This window comes from Octodon degus, unplaced genomic scaffold (assembly GCF_000260255.1).
Source record: "Octodon degus isolate 3935 unplaced genomic scaffold, OctDeg1.0 scaffold00170, whole genome shotgun sequence".
Taxonomy (NCBI): domain Eukaryota; kingdom Metazoa; phylum Chordata; class Mammalia; order Rodentia; family Octodontidae; genus Octodon; species Octodon degus.
This window is the reverse complement of record NW_004524746.1, coordinates 3,844,970-3,866,853: the sequence shown is the minus strand read 5'-3', so window position 1 is coordinate 3,866,853 and position 21,884 is coordinate 3,844,970. Positions and strand designations below refer to the sequence as shown.

Below are 21,884 nucleotides of genomic sequence, written 5' to 3'. Positions count from 1 at the left end.
CATACAAAAAGAAGACTGGAAGTGATCCAGCGGAAGCATGTGTGTGCATTTCTGCCCTAGTTTGCCATTTGGAAAGCAAGCTTCTGGCCATTGTTGCTGTCATCATTTTATGAATAGAGCTCGGTTCTTTTCCAGTTCTTTCTTCAGTAAATATATATTTAAAATACACTGATGTATTCCATACCTGAAAAATTTGATCATCCCTCTGACAGATAGTAGAATTAGCTTTGAATGAATGTAGAATTTCTTCATTCTAAATGACTTTTTGTCATTTTTGTGCAGAGATTTGTGATTTTTAATAATATGCTGAATTATTTCCATCCTATTTTATGAGATGAATGATAGTCTTCTGTTATCATGTGGCATGAATTTTGTGTTCTTCAAAAGCCATATATGTTTATTGCTAAAGCAGACAGATAACTGTGCTGTGTTCATGCTTTTTAAAATTCGCAGATGCAGACCGCCTTCAGAAACATGGTATGGATGAGTTTACTTCTGCCAACCCTTGCAAGCTCGACCACGCCTTCCTTTTCAGAATACTCCAGAGGCAGACTTTGGATCACAGACTGAATGATTCCTATTCTTGTTTGGTGAGTATCAGTCTACCTATCTGGTCAGCTATAGGCTAAGAATAAAAGATTGTAAAAAGTGCGAAGTTCTTGGGATCAAATAGCATTTTATTCCTGACATTTTATTCCATTTATAACTGTATTTGGAGTAAAGGATAAAGGATTCCAATCGATTGCTTCCCAATTTGAAAATTATACACTTGGAGACTGCTGCTGTGCTACTCAATAGACAGGAGAGTAGACATCAATGGGAACTGAGCTGCATTTCTTCAGTTCCTCCAGAGAAGGCTAAGTGAGAACAGAATGCCTTAAGTAAAGACTTTTAAAAAGCTGTGTTAACAGGGTATACCAACACCTGCACAGACATTTTCCAAACATTGATATCTGCATTTCCTTCTTTGCATTTTAGGAGGAGAACTTAAGTTGCAGGGAGAAAAGACAGTAGGATAAACGATTTCATGTGTAACACAGGAGAGTTCCATCAAGCCTGCCACAGAGAACAGAATTCCTTAAAAAAAAATGAGGCAAAGGAAAATGAGTAGCTAGACTCCTATCTGGTATGCATTGAAAGGGTAGCCAAAATTCAAGGTAAAAGTAATAATTTTTATTTGGAAGGGACACTTGACATCTCACAATGTGGAGACTCAGCCCTAAAGCTCAGAATGCTATGTGCCCTGCCAAATATTTATATCAGAAATGATAGTTTTTTTCTGGAATTTTTCCTTCCAGAATATGTCTATTTCTATTCACACCTCAATCCTTTAAATGCTGAACTACATTTAGTTTGTTATATTTGCTTTAAAGTAAGGATTTAGACAGAAATTCTCCTAGCTTGTTGGAAATACTTCAATAGATGAAGATGTTTAATAGATGTTTAATTTCTTCATTAAACAATTTGCTGCAATAATCACATTGATGCTTCATTAGTTCATTCATAGATTTTTTTATTAAGTAGCTATTATTCTGCATGAATTGTGCAGTTTAAAACCTGACCCACCCGTCTTACATTCCACAGTTACATGGAGAGTACAGCAGAGTGTCACAGAGCTCTCTAAAGCCTTTCGAGGATGAGCACACATAAAGTGAACATCAATAAGGAGCAGCTTCCTCTTGGATTCCACTCCAAGCGGGGAGCTGCTGAGCTACCACACATTGTTATGATTTCGTTGATGAACCATGAGGAGGGTCTGCAGTGTTTCTCCCACTACACCTACAGGGGAAGAATGTGATGTGATTTGGAGGTGTTTGGAAGCATGATAACCATGTTACAAATCAAGCTACCAAATGATTTGTACTGGGGGTAGATAACTCACCAAGCATTGCTCAACATTAGCTTATTTATCTGTAACATGGAAAGCATAACATATTGCCTATTTTATGTCATCTATATTTAGAACTGGGCTGCTGAGATAGCTCAGTGGACTAAGCACCTGCTTAGGCAAGCTCAGAGACCAGGGTTTGATCCCGCATGTCATGCCAGCCCTGACCTAGGCATGCTGAGCCAGCTACCGAGTCTGGGCATGGTGGCACACACCTGTAATCCCAGTGCTGGGTGGCTGAAAACAGGAGGATCTCTACTAGCCGAGCTGTGGTAGTAAGACCCTGTACCAAACACTTTAAAATATATTATGTGCCAATTGTTTCTTTATATACTGTGAATATGTATAGGTTCTTTAATATAGTAAAGATATCGCATGTTTAACATCCATAGTATGTTTACTACCACTTTGTGAAGTATTCTGGTGATTCTTTTTCTCCATTTATTTATTACCTCCTCATCTTTCTGTTCTTCTCCTTCTTTACCTTCCGTTTGATATTTACCCTGCTTCCTTTTAAAACTGTCCTTTTACCTTCTTTCTCTTCATAACTTTAAGCTAATCTGCCAACATGAGTTTAATTTAGATTTTTTTTATAAACCACTCTACCTAACCCTGCTCTGGTATGAGCCAGGTAAGCTCTTGCTGCTCCAGAAAGTGTCAACTCTATTATATTAATCGTAGAAAAACAGAATGAAAAAAAGTACTCAGACATTACACACATCTCGCTGCTTGGCTTAACTAAAATTTTCTGTTAGAGACTATTTTCCCATCCTCTTTGTCAATGATCCATTCAGAGGCCAAAGATGGAGGATTTTTGAATGTCATTCTTTGTAACTGACAAAAGTAGCTCCAATGAATAAATTTGGCTAATTTGAATGACAGTACAGAGAATAAAACAAGTTCCCTATTCCTTGCTAAGGCAGTAAAGAGAAAATAGTATTAGATTGCCAGTGTCGCAAACCATTTCTACCATTGATGGCATTAAATCTTCTGAAAATGATGTGAAATACATCACTAATAAAGCCAATGTCATAAGACACTTTAGCTTGCTTCTTACATTGGCTACAGGTATCTGCAAAACACAGAGACACAAATCTTAGTATAGACCGAGCAAATGTCTCTTTGTCTCTCTCACTCTTTCCCACTCTCCTTTTTTTTTTTTTCCTTGTAGGGATGGTTTAGCCCAGGCCAAGTCTTTGTGTTAGATGAGTACTGTGCCCGCTATGGTGTGAGAGGCTGTCACCGACATCTGTGCTACCTTACAGAGCTGATGGAACATTCAGAAAACGGCGCTGTCATTGACCCGACCCTACTTCATTACAGCTTTGCGTTCTGTGCATCTCACGTGCACGGCAACAGGTATTTTGCCTTGCAAATTCATAGTGAAATGTGTAAGGTTGACGTTGGAAAAGAGAAAAATGTGCCTTGCCATCATCACCTAGTAACGGATTTAAAATAGCAAACACTTCTCATAAGGAAAAAAAAAATAAAAGAAATGTACATCAGCATACTGTTGATTCAGGTGGGCTGCACTTTGTTTCTTTTTGCTGGCAAAACCACTTGAAAGACAGAAAGAAAAAATGTCTAGGAGAGTAGGATTTGCCTTTTAGTTCTTATGTGCTACCTGGTGCTGGGATCTGTACTGTCTTAAGTGTCCTTAAATGATGATTCCTGTTATAGTACATATTTATGTTTGGGAAGAATTTGTTGATAAGTGTGCATGGCTAAGGATCCTTGCTTTTCTTTTATATACTCATCGATCAGGCGAGATGAACTGTGGGCTTTATGCAGAGTCTGCTCCTAGCTTGTTCCCCCACTTCCATACTTAAAATATGTGTCCCCCTCTTAGCACTTTAAGTCAGGGGCCTGTCCTCTTGCTTTATGTAGAAGTCAAGAAAAGTAGGTCGTGTAGACCTGCCCATTTCTGTTCCTCTGGCTAAAATCTGCCCACGTCCCTCTCCCTCTGTTCATCTTTTGCTAGTCTAGGACTCTTCTTGTGAAGGAAAGGCCTCTGCCTGTGGCCCTCCTTTAACTATTGCTCCATCCTTCCCTCCTTGTATGCGTTTCTCAATCTTCCCACAGACCTACAGAAGCTATACATAGCCTCAAAACATCAGGCAGTGACCAAGGGACTCTGAATGTAGAATGTCTGTGTTCAAATATACATTAGGAACAGTGTGACGCTGTGTGTTGATAAGACATCTATCCACGTCTCAGATTTCCCTACCTATAAGGAAGACAAAAAATATTGTCACATAATTCATAACTTGTAGTGGATATCAATAAATACCAAGCACTTACAACAATGTCTACCTCAGCAGTATTCATTCAAAAAATAATAATATAACTTTATATTGTTGTTAACTTGTCAGGCTAGCAGTCCATCTTCCTTTTTCTTCCCACATTTCTTGTACCCCTATCCAGATTTTGTTTGTTGTTCTTTAGCTGCTAATAAGGCTTCTTGAAATGGGCTGCTTGCTTTTCAAACTTAATCTTTCTTTTGGCTTTTTCTTAATCATGCCTTTTCACCTGTTTCTCCATATTCCTATGTAGAATTAGCCTGTTTTCTCACATTTTTTTCAAACGTGAGCTATTCTTTTAGGGAACAGTTCTACTGCAGTGATTTCACCCCTTCTATAACTTCGAACGTGACTTCTCCACATGCAGATAATTCCAACCCAATTACTCTCCTGAGCTACAGATCTTTGTTGACAATTGGCAGCTCAAATGTTCTGCTGATCCCATCGTTTCTCCATGTATAAAACTAAACTTATCATCTCACTAAGCAAGCTGCTGTGTATCTCTGACGGAGCTCCTGAAAGAGTGCCTAGCCAAAAGTAACACTCCTGAGCTGAGCATGGCGGCACATGCCTGGAGCCTTGCATTCTGGAGGCCAGGCAGCTGGATTATAAGCTGAAGGCCTGCCTGAGCTGTGCTGTGTGATAATGAGTTATGAGCCAGCCTGGACAATAAGCAAGACTTTGTCCTAGCCCCACTCCCCTGAAAAAAAAAAAAAAAAAAAAAGGAAATTATGGGACTCCTAGCACAAAATAATATTATAATAAATATTTGATGAATAAATGATGTCATCATTAATATTCCTCCTACTAGTACACTTATTAATTTCTTGTTTATTTATCTCCTAGGTCAAAATTGTTGCCAATGTCAATAACAGTATCAATATTTGTCCATGATCATCCTATTCTGTCAAGTCTTAATTATACATGGGTTTAACGCATGCACCCTGTGTATTCTCCTTTGATATTTATCTTTCTGCTGGCCATTATCAGATAAATATCACAAGATTTAAGAAAATACCTAGTAAGTCTTTCAAACACTAAAAATCATTTTATCTATAGATAGCTCTTTTATCATGTACACTTAAATGCAAGACATACAAGTATGCTTCAGTTCTACTAGATTGCATTTGGAAAACAGAAATTAATTTTCATTCACAAGAGACAGTTTTAGTAAAATAATCTGTATTCCATGACACGGTGCCTCACATGCCGTGGGCACACACCATGGGCAAGTATCTGTCCCAACCCCTGCTGCTGCCACTTCTCAGTCCACAATATAAAATCCTAGAGGCTGAGACAGGAGGACCATAAATGTGAACCCAATTTGGGCAACTTAGAGACCTAGGAGACCCTGTCTAAAATTTTAAAATGTGCAGGAGCATATATCAGTGTGAAATCCCTGAGTTCAATACCCACTACAACAAAAGAAAAAAGATTGATCCGAGTCTTAGAATCTATTTAGGCTTTTACTTCATTATGGATATCGTGCTTACCATGTTACCAATGGTAGTTTTTCCTAATATCCCAAACTAAATGTGCTATGCTCTGCTTATGTAGGATTCAGGAACCAGTGGGGGTGTCTAATCTTTTTTTTTTTTTTTTTTTTTTGGTGGAACCCGTGATTGAACTCAGGCCTTTGCACTTGCCAGGGAAGCGCTTATTCCACTGAGCCATCTCCCCGGCCCCAGGAATGTCTAATCTTCGATAGCCAGTGTCAGAAAATGTTTCACTAAACTCTCTCTTGCCTGCTCTCTCATCTTGTTCTGTTTGAATTCCTCCAAACTAATAAATAACTGAAATACAAGGGACTAGGAAGACTGCAGTGAAACAAACAAAACCAAAGGTTGTTTAATCAGAATATTTTAATCACCAACGTAAAAAGGTAGAATTAAAGTGTGAACATGAAGTGGGAGGTGCAGCTAGTGAGCCCCCCAAATACACGTATTTGAGCCACATTCTAATGGAAAATTACCAAGGGACACATGAGCTGCTTCCTCCACCTAACAGGTACACTGATTTGAATCAGAGGTTGCTACAGTTACCTTTATTCTATAAAGTATTGTTTGTTACAATGATACCTTGTAATTTAAGATATGTTTATGTGTTCATGCATATTTTATGCTTGATATTACACATTGACTCCTATTTAAAAATTAAAATATACACATAGTCAGGTAGCCTGGTGCTTAGAGTAGAAATTTGAGCCCATTTCTGATTCTACATTAAATGTCATGTAACTGAAGGAGAAAAAGGGAGGAAGTGCTAGCTGTAGTGAAACTTGACTCTTAGTTGAGGGTAGAAGTTATAAGGAGTAAGCTACGAATTACGATGTTTCCTGTAATAGTTACAGAGAAAATAGTATTCAACAATGTCACACCACCACAATGAATGAATAAAGAAGCAAGGATTGTCTACAAGAATCCTGGCTCTGAAATTTACAAACTGTGAGGCAGATCACTTCACCTTTTCAAAATTCAGAGTTCCCTTAGATAAAGAGGAGAAATGGAAGACAATTAGAAATACCAGACAACTAGAAAACCTGCATCGGTATTGATTACTGGTCTTGTCCTAATGTGCTCCTTTTGTCACACAGCCCACAAGGATGTGAGTTGTGAGGAGAGGAAAAATGTGAAAAATGGGGAGTAGGGCTGCACTGAATCATGCCAAGTAGGAACATTTCATTGTGTAGGGACTTATAGTCTTAATTTCTTTGTTAATAGAGTGTTCAGGTCCTAGCAACTTCCCCTCCTGAAAGTGTGCTTCTCTTGTCCAAGTCTGCATGTGATGTTGGTACAGACTTTTGTTTAAAATGCTGCCAATGTCAAGTCTTTCTGCAGTGTTTGCTGCCCTCTTTTTTATGATCATTTTTACATTTGTCAAGAAGACATAGTATTCAGTGAGTCATTTTGCTCATTACCTGAACCACCTCTTGTCAAAAATTCAAAAGGAAGAAAGATTGCCTTTTGTTACTGACTGAAGTGAAGGACGGCAGTGCTGTGTGGGTTTGAAATCCTCCCGGGAGTGCATCCTATTACAGTGCTGAGGTCTCTAGGTGTGTGTGTTCTGTGTGGCGCATCTCTGAATAGCACTCTGAGTGTTGCAGAGATAAAAGAACAGAGTTAAAGAGAAGAGGCCTGGCTGGTCCCAAGACTGAGGAAGAGAGTTAAAAAGAAAAGAAGAAAGAAAGAAAGTGAGTCAAGGACAGAAACTGACGCACTCCTGCAGGATGGTAACCACACATACCTGTGAATAGCACAGCCACTCACTTGGTGATAGTACCACAAGGACTGACAGGAAGAAGAAAAGAGACTCTGAGACAATGCATGGTAGGGCAAAGTTCTAGGTTGATATTTGTGCTTATACGTCTTGGTTTTGTAAATCAGGCTGAGGACAGAAATTAAAGCGGCAATACAATGTGGCTTTTATGTCCCAGTTTAATAATGTGAGGCATGCAGTGTATTCACTAGCTTGTCTAGCATTTATCAGGGCCCTCAGAAGGGTGCTGCATGCCTTACAAAGGCCACCTCAGATGTACCGGCTTTCAAGTGTAAGGCACAAGAGGACAGCAGTACTGTAGTATGTATAAAATAAGCCCTGTTTTCCATGTATTCTAGATCATGCCACGGTGGTGAACAAGCTAGACGGCCTCACCCAAATCAGTGTATTATGATACTTCCTGCTGTATGGCTGATAATGTTTCCCCTTGACTATTTAGAAATTATATCTCAACTTCCTCCCTCTAATTTTAGAAACAGTGATGCATTTTCAATAGCATGATAGATATTTTATCAAAATTTTTCACTATGCAGAAATTTTCACTATGATTGGTTCCTTCATTCTGATCTTGAATTTATGATTTAACCCCAAAATAATTAAGTATAAATGCCATAGGAATTGTTGATGTGGAGAGGCTTACCTCTGGGGCAGGAACATAGGCAGAGTTACCCTGATTGTAGTATGGCTGATCCAACAGACATTATTCTCTATGATACATACACAGAAGCAAGAGAATTGTATTGATAAGTGTCTTTTAAATATGCACAAAAAGATCATTTCTATTCTTTGAGAAACTATAGAATAAGCCCAATTCTGCCTTAATCAAATTTCTGAGCAATAGGGCCAGCCAGATAGCTCAGCAGACTAAAGCGCCTGCTTAGGCAGCTCCAGGGACCAGGGTTCAATCAACAGTGTGCCATGGGGGCAGCTGAGACTGTGATTGAGACTGGGTGTGGTGACATGGACCTGTATTTCCAGAGGTTGGGAGGCTGAAAACAGGAGGATCACTGTGAGTCCAATCTATGTAGTGACACCCTGTAGACCCTGTACTAAATACATAAAAAAAAAAATTCTGAACAATAATAGCTATACCTACCCAACTTCAAACTCAGTACAGATAATTATATGTTCTATAAGAATAGAAAAACAAAAGCAGAGATAAAGTACAAGAGAGGAGAGACTTGGCATATTAGAAATGTCAGTAAACTAGGATTAAAAATCTATGTTTTTGTCCTGGCTGTTCTATGAATTATTTGACTTTGAACATTTGGTTCTAAGCTCACACTGCCTCAGTTTCCATCCATTCAATGTAATAGCATGAATTCAACCTATCTGCCTTGGTTCTTCCTATAGACCACATAGTGAAGGAAATATTTCTTAATGATAAAATAGTCTTTAAATATCAAATACTAATACTTTTATATACAGAGTACAGGGTGAGTACACCTTATAGAAAATGCTTGGGTTTCAGAGTGGTTCAGATTTTACAGTGTTTGTAGAATATACTGGTTGGTCATCCCTATTCTTCAGAGTTACAGATTTCAGAGTATTGGAGGGTATTTTTATTTATTTTCTTTCATCGATAGATTCATTGATTTTTGACATGATGTTACTAACTGGCCCAAGCTGGCTTTGAATTCTTGACATTCTTACTGCCTTAGTCTTCCTAGTGTTAAGATTTCAGGTATGTGCCACCACACCCACCTTAGACTTCCGAGTGTTTTGGATTTCCGGTTTTTGGATTTCAGGTACTCAATCTATATGAGTTACTTAAGTTTCTGGGAAACCTTGTGAAAAAGACTGGCATTCCTTGGGTAGATTTGGAGAGTGTCACTACACCACCCTGGCAGTAAGGCCTCACAGATGAATTTTGTTGTTTTTTTTTAATTTTTAAAAATAATTTTATTGAGAAACAAATAGCAATGAGACAGTTTCAAAACCAATTACTAGCACAGTTTCAATAATTAATTCATTGTATATTGTTGTCTTAGTGCTTATTCATTGTACAAGATGCAGACATGATATCCTGTCCACAAACACTATTAGAACAAATCTCTCTATTCACTGAATTAAGAATGCAGTTGTATATATGTCCTAACTATTTTGAATATATAGATACAAAATGGTTGTTCATTTGTATCCCCCTTTTGTTTTTAGTTTTGTCACAGAAGGGTATTCCATTGACATTTAAATATTGTAGGTGTGAGAATTCCGCAAAATATTCCAATATAGTCCAGTAGTCCATAATAGTAGTGGCTTTTCCATAAGACTGGCAATGTCAGAAGTTGTTGACTTGAGCCTTTTACAGTTCAGCATATTAAGATGGCTTTATTTTTTATACTTCGTTTTTATACTTTTCTGCTGGATGGTTAAGACCAAGATAAAGCAAGCCCTATATAACAAGAAATGTAGCTTTTGTATCTGATAAGGTCAGTCAAATCCCCTCAGGATTTATCCTCAAACTGTGTACCTCAGTTTGTAGATCCTTTGTCTGTGTCAGCCATGTGGATGAGTCATGGCCATTGCTTGACCAGTTTGCTCTCTGTGAAAGCCTGAGAGAATGTTTTCTCTCCATGTGACTCTCCTTAGGCACACTCTACATCATCTATCACATTCCTTTGTGGTCCCATAATCTCCTTGATCAGAAAATTTGGGACAAAACTGAGTTACATGATGTTACAGTACAGGTTCTCGTATGTCCTGAGTCTTCACTGACCTTGAAAGGCTAGGGCTAAAATGTTGACTGTGCTTGCAGCCCTTCGTTTTCTCTCATTTTTGGTCTCACACATGGGTTTTGAGCAGTGCCTATCTCCTGGAATCTCCCCACCCTCCTCTCCCATGTTCAGGAAACTTTGTAGGCCTAATAGAGTGACACAGCCAAAACCATCCAGGAATCCCATTACCATGGCAAGTAAGTAGATACATGACAACTTGGGGAAGTTATGAAGTCCACCAATCCAGTCACCATTTTTCCATTCATGCCACACTGTTTGAACTTTTTCAAAACACTGAATAAAAGAGCTTCTGAACATAAACCTGAGAGGAAGAAACAACAGCAAACTTTTCAGTATCTGTTAGACATGCTAGGTTACCAAGGAACAGAATAAAGAGCCAGAATGCTTATCCAGGTTCGGATATGTTGGCAGCATTTTCAGAATTTGCCAGCTGGACTTCAGCCCATATTGTTCACTCAGTCATTAGCTTCCCACTTCCAGTCAAAATGCTTTTCTGAAGTTCACCAGGGCAGAAGCTTTTGACCCCTTCCTTCATTAATGAACTTGTACCACATTTTTGTCACAGTGAGAATGCTGTCTTAGGACTACTCAAATCCTGGCTACTATAGTGCTGAGACATTTGCTGTTTTTTTAGGTTCACTTTCAGTAAAATTCACTCTTTGTGCTGAATAATTCTTATGGTTTTGTGGGTTGTGATAAGTGTGCAGGCATCTATCCACCATGCTATGGTCATGAAGAATGTTTCTATCACCCCAAAAATCTCCCCTGTAACCCATTTTTTGTAGTACACTGTTAAATTATCTCTTTATTCATTCTACTTCTTTAGTTATTCTTCCCCACCTTAGTTGTTTCACTCAGTTTTGATAAACTTTTCTGCTTTTTAAAGTATAAGTACTGAGGACCATAAATTTCTCCTTAAATGTTGCCTTGACTGCAGAGAGAAGGAGAACTTTTATGGTGGCACATGCCTGTAATCCCAGAATATAAGCTGAAGAAGAAGCTTGCAAGTTCAAGTTCTGCAACTTGTGAGGCCCTGTGTCAAAATTAAAAATACATATATACATACATAAAATAAACTCATATTAATTTTTTCTTGTGTGATCTGTAGGATATTCAAAGGTGAATGGAGACAGGCCCATGTGGCGATTTCTTTTTCTATTTGTCTCTGTTTTTGCTTCAGATATTTTAAATCTGTTTTATTGGGTACATTTCAAGCTTGAAATTGTTAAATCTCTCAGGTGAATGAAAATTCACCATTTGCTTTTGTCATTATCACTTTTGTATTAGGAACTCACATTTTTATTTTGTAATAAATACATAAGCTATAGGAATTCTCCATTGAGAATATCCTCTTTCAAAGAAAATTTGCTCTTGGTTTTTGTCAGTGTTAGAGTATGTTCCCGGAGTAATTTTATATAATATTGGAGTTTCATTGATTACACAGGTATTTCTTAGCTTTATGGCTCAGGCACATGGTACATTTTCTCAGAAATACTTTTTTCCAGTCTATAGAGGTGGGACCAGTAGATGTTGCTGTTGTAAGAATATCAATTTTTCTGAAACCATTCTTTCACTAGACCAATTCACTACTGCTATGCAGACCTCTCAGACTAAGCAGCCCCTGCAAATTAGCTGTGTGGCGCAGCAGTATGTTCTGAGAAACACAGCTCTTAAAGCCTTCTTGGAGTTGACGTTGGCATGCGTGGCAGCCCTGGTAGTCACATTCACCCTTACTCTAGTTTTGGCCTCTTGTTCATTTTTCCTCCTGTGCTTATTCTTTTGTTCCCTCACAACCGTAAAACTATGCTTACTATATTTTTTGTCATTTTGTAGCTCTTGGGTGCTTGTAGTGAAGAGAGATTCTTGGAATATAAAGCCAGTCACCTCTGCTGGAAACAGAAGTCACACGCTAGAGTCTAGAACATATTTTGAAAATATGTTGATTAGACATCCTTATGAGAGGTCCTACAGCCTTCTTCCTACACTTTTCCACCTACTTCCCTGCTTCTCTTTTGTCATAGCTCTGCCAACATAACGTTCTCTAAACCGAATCCTAATGCTCTGCCCTTCTGAAATTTAATTGTATGCTTACTGCCTTGGTTTTTGTTGTGGTGGTGCTCTTTTTTTTATTTGTTTGTTTTTGTGTTATTTCCTCTAATAAAACCTCTAGTAGCATAAGAAATATTTGCATTGTATGACCTGGCCAGTTGCTCCATAAATATTTGTTGAGTACTAAAATGAATGACATTTGGGCTATCCCTTTTCAGATTGTATACTTGATATCTTGTGACACTTCTTATGGAAATCTTATAATTAAATATTTTGAGACAGGTTCTCACTGTGTAGTTCAGGCTGGCCTTGAATTCACATGTAACCCATGCTGGCCTCAAATTCATGGCAACCCTCTTGCCTCAGTTTCCTGAGTACTGGGATTACAAGGGTGTGCCGCAGTGCCTGGGTTAATATTTTTAATTTATCAAATACAGTTATTTTTATAGGAACAGGAAATGGAGGAAGGAGAGAAGAGAAATGAGATGGGAACAAAAGAATTAAGGAAGAGCACATTTTAATATAATTTTAAGCATGGAGAAGGCATTAGTATTTATACCAGAGAACTTTTTAAAACAAACAATATTTTTATTTTAGATTCCAGTCAGTATTGCATTTCCCTTGAATTCTGTATACAAGTGGTTTTAGTTTGGAGCAGTTCAAGACCATATGTTTGCTCCTGCCAGGAAATGCTAGCTATCAAATACCTCTTTGTTCATGACACAATACAGAAACTAAACCATAAGGTCCTGGAATCAGATCATTGCCTTCACTACTGAAAGGTCTACTCATAAAAAAATATCCAATCAAGTTAAAATGCAGTACAAAATCCAGACAAGAAAATAATTATAAAAGAAAAGGCAGGTAGGAGCATGATTTCAAAATTTCATTTTATTTTTTTTAATTAAAAATAAAAAAACTATTTCTGCCACTCAATAACCAAATAGGAGTTTATCTTATACTGGACATTTAAACTTTGGAGGAAGCCCCAGGGCCCTGATTAGCAAATATATCAGCATCTGAAATATAGGTGATTTGCAGTGAACAGTAGAGATATTAGAGGTTAGGAAGCAGGAATGGAGGCAGAGTGGCTTTCACCCTCACTGGTGTGGCTTTCACCCGCACCACCGTCTTGATCATTCTTATTCCCGTGCTGACTTCCTCTCCTCTCCATTCTGTTCACAAATGGATATTGGTGGGAAATACATGAAGTGCAAAGTGACTTCTACCTTCTGTGCCGCAGGCAGAATTGACAGCTCGGAAATGCCACTCCCCAGGTGTCCCTCCCCTTCACACTCTCTAGAGGAAGCTAAGATGTCTTGCATCCCTCAGTGGAGAGGGCAGGTGAAAAGGAGCCTGTTACAAACTCAGAAGCAATGTGAACTTCAGCATTTGCCCATTCATTGCTTGCAAAATAGTCCTTTGCAATCTTTCCTCTTGGAATCATCAGACTTCCAAGACAAGCTTACCTGATGAGTTGGAGGAAGAAATAGAGGAGAGAAATAAAATCATTTTAACCACACTCTTCTATACAACATTAACCCCTGATGTGTTTATTCAATCCATGTTATTATTTTTATTATCTCAAGAGAAAAATTATCTTGAGATTTAAAGTAAATTACTTTGCTAAACTAAAATGGCAACCAAACCCTCAAGATATTCTGCATATGTAGTACATTCTTCTGTCTTACGTTACTCTGCATTATGAAACAGCTAGCACAGGGCGAATATTTAGCAATCTGTAATTGAAAACTACTATGTCTGTTTTAATAATGAAAGTGACAAGAAAAATGTTGACAACACAGGAAATATCTGCATTTGTTGGTATGAATTATTGTGGGAGGAACTATTGCCTATTGAGTTCTTGTGGCCAAGTTGCCATTCTTTCCCAATTGTTTAGATTAAAAGGCCATTTCATATTCCTAATATTCAGTATTTATTCTGTTATATGCAGATCACTAAAATAAGGGTATGCGAAGAAAGGACAGTCCAAACTGTTAAGCGTTGTATTTGACTTGTCAGACTTTTACATACGTTCAAATTAAACTCACTGAAATGATGATCATTCACTATACCATTCTTTATCTTAGTGAAGGTGGACACAAACGAGCATCCCCTGCTTACCCTTCTTTATGTCACCTGAACACTTGGCGCCATTGTCAGCAGGCAGTGTGGCCCAGTGACAGGACCGATTCCTCTATCTTCTGGGTACCTGAGTTCCTCTGCCAGTTGAAGCAAGTAGGATCTGTCCTGAACTAACAGATCGTGTCAGTTAGCTAAATACGGAGGATAAGTTTTGTTCTTCACATAGGTATGCTTAATGAAGGAGCCTCCCATAACTTTGTGGCATGAGATTTTATTGAGGTTGGGTCATAGCACAAATGAAGTATAGTTTCTGTCTGATGACCAAACTCTGATTAATGTCTTGCAAAGAATTTTACATGAGCTTTGGTGTCCTTGTCATTGTCTATTCATAAGTCACAGTCTGGATTTTGTTGCTACCATTTCCTCAATGAGAGTTGATTGTGAAGTAATATATAAACAATCCATTACTAAAATAATATGGAGCATAAAAATTGGCTTTTTGGTTCACTCACAGGATTTGTATCAGACTTTTTCTCCTTCCTAAAAACATTTAAAAGTGTTAAAAGTGACCAGTATTTTGTCATTAATTTTCCATAGTTACCATTCAAAATGTGTTCTGATAGTATGTTATTTATGTGTCCTTCTGAATATGAAATTAAGTAATTGATATCTCCTTATATAGAAATCAAAGGTAATTATAATAAATGCTTTCAGAGCACAAATCTCAGAAGCATATGTGTTGCTGAAGTAAATTATTTTCTATACTGGGAAAAAATCTTCATACTTAACTGATGCTTTGATGTGAATAAAGGTCATTTATCAGTACTATTCAGGTATAACTTTTAAAATTAATTGCTTTTATACTAATTGACTAGTTAACAAGCATCAAATATGTATGTATATATTTCTGTATCCATGTACAAAGGAGCAGTGTGAACATCAAATAAAAATCTTGTTAGCAACATTATGTAAACATTTATTTTTCTTTATTTTAAGTCTTTGTTTCTACCTGTTTTATATATGAACATTAAAAGTAGTACATTGAAAAAAATGTTTAAATAATAGTACATAGAAGTGATAGAGGCATGCCTTTGGGAGTTAAAACATAGACTTAGAAATAAATTAATAAGGGAAGAAATGCCTGTTAATTGTCAGATGCAGAAATTTCTTTTTGTTGTTGAAATACATAAAAAAAATTGAAATGAATGTAAGGTTAATGTGTTCTTTCTCTGTGTGAACAGATATTATTAAATTTCTAGGCAATTGCTATACAACCAGCACCTTAAACTGATACAGAATTCTAAGTCCCTATTACTAGTTATATTTTACGTTCTTATCTTAGTAAAATTTTCTTTTCAGTTTTCATACCTAATTTTTAATCACAATGAAAATTTGAATTGATTACTAAGGCATATTTAAACATAAAGCTTTCAGAAGAAAAAAAGTTAATCTTTATTCTTTATATGGTTTTATTCTAATAGTTATATACTCAAATATTTAAGAAACAGTAGGAGAGTAAACTTCTATATGTATTTAAAATCTCCATATTTCTTACAATGACTACAATTAAATTTCTGATATGTTAATTTTTAGTTGGAAGAGAAGCAGTTAAAACATTTCAACTTACACTTGGTGGGTGTATTTTCATGTGTTTGAATTTGGGGGATGTCCCTTTAATTGGTCAAATGTTCAATGCCACTATAAAACACTTTCCAGTCATTCTCAAGGACTAGTTATTGTTTTCTGTAGATATGGAACATATTTATTGCCGTCCTTTACCTTGAAGTTTGTCTAAAAGACAATAATTCCATTCCATTCGTTCTAGTCAAAACATGAAGCAAATGGCTACAAATGCTTCCAATAAATTTCTACTATAAACACAACTAATCTGAACACCATGGACCTATAAGCCTTTTCCTTAATTATTTAGATGGGGGTGGTCTTGGTACCTGTATAAAACATGCAAAAGTATCTACTCTATCAATACAAATCACTAATTCTGTTTTTCCCCTCCAGGCCTGATGGAATCGGAACTGTTTCAATGGAAGAAAAAGAGAGGTTTGAGGAGATAAAAGAGAGATTGTCTTCCCTTTTAGAAAATCAGATAAGCCATTTCAGGTGTATTTTCTATTCATCATTATCATTTGTTTTTTATCTTATCAATCCTCCTTACAGATTTCTTTGTTACATGTTCCTGCCACTGTGCAAAAAGTATGACTCCCGCCCCCTACAGAGCGTGGCACGCATCCTTCCGTCTGTCGTCTGCCTGCCTGAAGCCTGCCATTCGGTGCCCACTGCTCTGCAAGCTGGCCATTCCCCTGGCAATGTGCATTCCATGCTGCCTCTTGCTTGCTCGCGTATTCTTCTACTTCTCTACCTTGCAGACCCCTTTGCCTCCTCTCTGTCGCCATACAGAGCCTCACAACCCTCCTCACTATGGAGCCCTTCGTGCTTATTCCAGCAGATCATGTTCTGAAGTCGTTAGCGGTTAGTGTTTGTTCTCTTCAGTTCTTACTTATAACATGGTTAGGACATCCAGGGCTCGAGTCATTCGATAGCTTCCATTCATATTCTGTGAGGATAAAAGCCACGCCAAGCACAGTTCCTTGCTCAAACCCTGAGCCATCCGTAATAAAAAACATGTGTAAAGTGAAAATAAACTTCTTGAGATTATTTTCACCTGCTTTTAGTTAATTCAAAAGAATTTAATAAGTCAAAATACAAATATGCTAATACATTTTCCCTTTCTATCATTCTACCTATAAAATGTCACCACGTCCATGTATTGTGACTTAGAGGCTGGCGACTATTACACTTGTGTAATCCGGAGGCATTTCATATGGACTCCTTGAAAGAGTACTTAGGTAAATCTGCCTTCCACAAATTGCTGTTTGCCCAGCTGAATGTTGTGTGTATGGCCATTTGAAGACTGTGGCCCTAGCTGTAATGTGAAGATCTTCCATGCTGTAATTTTAAAATGATATTGAAGGAATTCTCATTACACACACACACACACACACACACACACACACACAGAGAGAAGCCATTCCCTTACAGGAGAGGTTTTTAGCTGCAGCTAACACTATCACCTTAGACTAGTTAGTCAATAAAGGACTGTTTTTGTTGTCACAGTAACCAGTGGTTGAGCTAGACAGGTAATATTAGATTTAGACATGTGGTGCTCAATAGCCTAGCTGGATTCAACTTCCATACCTAAGACGCAATACTTTACTCTTTTTTAGTTAAAAAAAAAACAAGTTATAAAAAAGATCGTTATATTTTTAGTTATGTTTCTGCATTTGTTATTGAAGGTATTGTCTGTCAGATTGTATAAATGTCTTTTAAATGTACTTTTGTGTCTTTCAATGAAAGCCAGTGGAATTTTTTTTTTCTACTGTGGGGACAAAGCTCATCATGCAATTGAATATCAGTAACCATCTGCATCTCCATGATTTCTGTACCAAAGATTTCAGCTACAAGTAACAGTAATCTTTCCTCAAGATAATAAATAAATGTATATGCCTGCTTTCTTGTGGCTTTCAGACAGAGCTACTTATTCTCTGCCTTTGTGAGATGGCTCATCCCCACACTGGCAGCTAGGAGACCCCAGAATACCTTAGCCTTGAAGCATCCATGCCAGTGTTCAGAGAAAGTAACTGTCTGTGTTTCTCTTAAAATCATGAAAGGTTTCCTAGGGCTGGCCAAATGGCTCAGCAGATTAAAGCAGGCTCTTTCATGCCAGTCCTGCCCCTGGGGCACACTGAGATGGAGACTGAGATTGGGTGTGGTGGCTTGCACCTGTAATCCCAGCTCTTGGAAGGCTGTAAACAGGAGAATCGCTACGAGTCCGATCTAGTAGTGAGACCCTGAATACCCTGTAGGCCCTTCCCAAAATACAGGGGGAAAAAAGGGAAGGTTTCCTTAAAATATCCTAGCAAAATTTCTTTCACACTGAATTTACCCTAAGTAGATCAGATGCACAATTCTAACCCAAAACCTGAAGCTAGAGAAGCCTCAGCCCTGAGGCTCAGGGGCGATCACAAGACTTTCCCACAGGGCCTTCAAGGCTTCTGCACCCCCACCTGGAAAACAGTAATACAGGGAGAAATGTAGAAGTCATTATATTAGTCTTTTTCTCTTGCAATTTTGCTTATCTGTAATATATACATCTATATATAAACTTCTTTGGTTAAGTTTTCTAAAGAAATACTGATTTCCCTTTTGTCTGGTATACAGAAGAAATTAATTAGTCTAACCATTTTGAACTGACTTATGTTCCTTTTGGATATTCACAGGGTTTTCATAGATTTTACCAGTTTTATTTTTCCTGAGTCTATGGAATACTAGATAAGACTTTTTTAAGTATTGAAATAGAAGAAATTTTAGATAACTATATTGACATGTTCAGGAAAATAATGTTTTTAAAAATCCATTAGGTCTATTGTAAGAATTCTGGCAGATTATCTTCCTTAGTTACATATATTAAAATATATAGAGAAAATAAATTTTTGAACTCATGGTATGTAATGGGAAAATGGAATCATAAATAATTTGTACTGAAATGTATTTCCTTAGAGATAGTTCTATCTAGAATTGAATTTCAAATACAGATAAAATAGTAAGGCGAAATAAATATAGATGAAGAACTTCTGGTTGACAATGACAGAGTGAGATGTGAAAAAGCATACTGAACACACTCAGTATGTTGCTACTTCTATAAAACCAAATACCCAGGAGCAGTATTTCTCAAGAAGGTATAAATCTATAAAGACAAGAATAGGAGAAGAACAAGTGACAAAGAGAAAATTTGAAGAAATATTTTAGAAGTCAAGTGAATCAATGGTGTCTAACTTAGCCATCAAGGGAAAACATCAAACTGGCAAGATGGAAACAGAGAAGCAACTCAGATTACATCATGCACCAAAATGTGTAGAAATTGATGGTATGGAGTTGCCCTAGAAATTAAGAGTGCAGAGTGCTTTGTTGTAAATCTGTTTAAGAAACTTGTAGAGCCCTATACCTCTTTTCCTACACTGGCAGAAGATTGAAAAATTCACCCTCTGCAGACATGTGGGCTGGGGTAAAGAAGGGAAAGTATGTTCCAGAACATCGAATGACAGAAGCCAAGATAGATAAACTCTTATTCTGCAATTGGAGAATCAGAGACCTTTGCCAACTCATACACTTGACTCTCAAAATGCTGCAGGCAGAGCAGCTTGCTCCTGGAGTATAATACAAGCATGTTGCCCTGGCCTATGACTGGGCCCAGAGACCTAAGAGCTATGGAAAGCAAGAACTTCCCAGTCAATCCAGGCAAACAGCACCTGTGTAAAGAATGTCTTCTATGAGCACCTCTGTGTGCATATTACTTCCATTCATATTTTGAATACTATACTTTTAAAAATTATCATACACCTTGATTACCAGACATTTGATAAAAGCATTTCATATGGAAGATGGGAGGACTGGAGATAGTGCTCATTGGTCTAAATGCCTGCCTGAGAAGCACAAGGACCCACGGTGACTAGGCATGGTGGCACACACTTGTAATCCCAATGCTGGGAAGGCTGAGACAGGAGGATCATTACAAGTTCAAGCTGTGTAGCGAGACCCTGTACCTAATACATAAGTAAAATACTTTCTCTATATAGAGAGAAAGTAGAGCCCGATACAGGGAAATAATGGGAGAGGGGTCAACTGGGAATAAAACTTTGTATGGGGAGAAGGAAATCAGGAAAGTCTATTATCGGTCTTCTTAGAGAAATTTGAAATACAGAGACTATATAAACTAAGTTTATATAGAGCATATACAAAATAAAAAGAAAATCAAACAGAAAAAACCTGAAAGAATAAACAGGAGCTCTTAGAATTTTATTTTTACTTATTTATTTTTTGTTTTGTTTTGTTTTTGGCAGAACCAGGGATTGAACTCGGGCCATTGCGCTTGCCAGGGAAGCGCTTATTCTACTGAGCCATCTCCCGGCCCCAGAAATTTTATGAGTATGCAACACATACAAGATATAGGCATCCTGAAGAGATATTATGGCAATGAAAATTTCCAGAAAGAAGAGCAGGGTGAAAATAGGAAATTGGAGTAACAATAAAAGAAAAATTAAGTATCTCCCTAGGTGCTTTATTATCAAAATAATAGTAATCCTAAGAAAAGTTAAGGCAAGAGGTTGGATGTTATCAATGTACTTGATTAAAATATTTCCACAGTTGAAGGACTTAAAATTTTTAAATTAAAAGCCTGTTGCAGGCCAGCCAAATAGCTCAGATGACTAAAGTGCCTGCTTAGGCAGACTCAGGGAAGACTGTGGTTTGAACCCAGCCTGCTGTGCCAGCCCCGCCTGCGATGGAGACTGGGCATGGTGGCACACACCTGTAATCCCAGCGCTTGGGAGGCTGAACAGAGGAGGATCATTGTGAGTTCGAGCTGTGCAGTGAGACCCTGTGGACCCCACACGAAAGAAAGAAAGAAAGAAAGAAAGAAAGAAAGAAAGAAAGAAAGAAAGAAAGAAAGAAAAGAAAAGAAAGAAAGCCAGCCAGCCTGTTGAATAATCAGTAAAGTGGATTAAAGTAGATGCTCGTCGGGTTACATTTTTATGAATTTTTAGAAAGTTGACGATACAAATAAATTATAAAATCATCCAGAAATAGAAAATAGGCCTCACACAGAGAATAAGGAATCAGAATTCTTTTTCAACCATAATTCATTCTATAAATACTTAGTGCCTACTGTACAGCAGGCAGGGAACAGAATTTAAAGACCCGCCTGGTGATTTTATTTTGATGTGAGAAGTAATGCTCGTATGCAGAAGGCAGTGCAGTGGGCTTTGCAGTTCTGAGGATGGATCATTACAATGTGGAGCTCACACCAACAAAAGCGCTTATTAAGGGTGATGGGAAAATAATAGAATTTCTCAGAGATGCACTCAGAAAATATGCCACCTGTCTTTTCTTTGGTGAACTGTAGAATTGCTCAATACTGAGTAGGAAACAAAGATTTAAGATCTCAATCAGGAAATAGTATTTACAATAGTGACAAGATTAAAAAATATCTTAGGACCAATCTCATGAAAGATATGTAAAATGCATACAATGCAAAGTACAAAATATTTCTGAGAAAAATTGAAGCAACTATAAAGACAGGAGGTACTTGTTTGTATGCAAGAGTCATGAGACTCACTACACCTAAGGTGTCGGTTCACCTTGAATTATCCCATCAATCTAATGTTATTGCAATCAAAGTCATAGTAAGATTTTGAAGAGCTTAACTGATTCTCAATTTACATGTAAAGGCAGTTATTTGGAATCACTTTTTAAAAGGACAGGACTGGACTGTTATACTACCTAATTCCAAGATTTATAAGCTTCAGTAATTGATGGTATGCTACAGGGAATACAAAAAGTAGAGCCATACACATGTAATGAAGCTGGGACAAGGAACCTACTTCACCGTACCCCTAGCATAGGTCTGCACATTTGCTGATTCACATCATAGCAAAAGAATTTTCAGGGGGCTGGAGAGATGGCTCAGTGGTCTAAAGC

At 37.6% G+C, this 21,884-nt stretch overlaps 1 protein-coding gene across 1 annotated transcript in view; it reads left to right on the top strand.

Moving 5' to 3' along the window:
* The window catches only part of Cadps2 (calcium dependent secretion activator 2), a 575,996-nt gene that overhangs the window by 415,247 nt on the left and 138,865 nt on the right, over window positions 1–21,884 (top strand). The window contains exons 11-13 of the mRNA XM_023703422.1: window positions 454–590; window positions 3,060–3,247; window positions 16,350–16,451. Of these exons, the coding sequence (XP_023559190.1) occupies window positions 454–590; window positions 3,060–3,247; window positions 16,350–16,451 (427 nt within the window). The remainder of the gene's footprint in view (window positions 1–453; window positions 591–3,059; window positions 3,248–16,349; window positions 16,452–21,884) is intronic.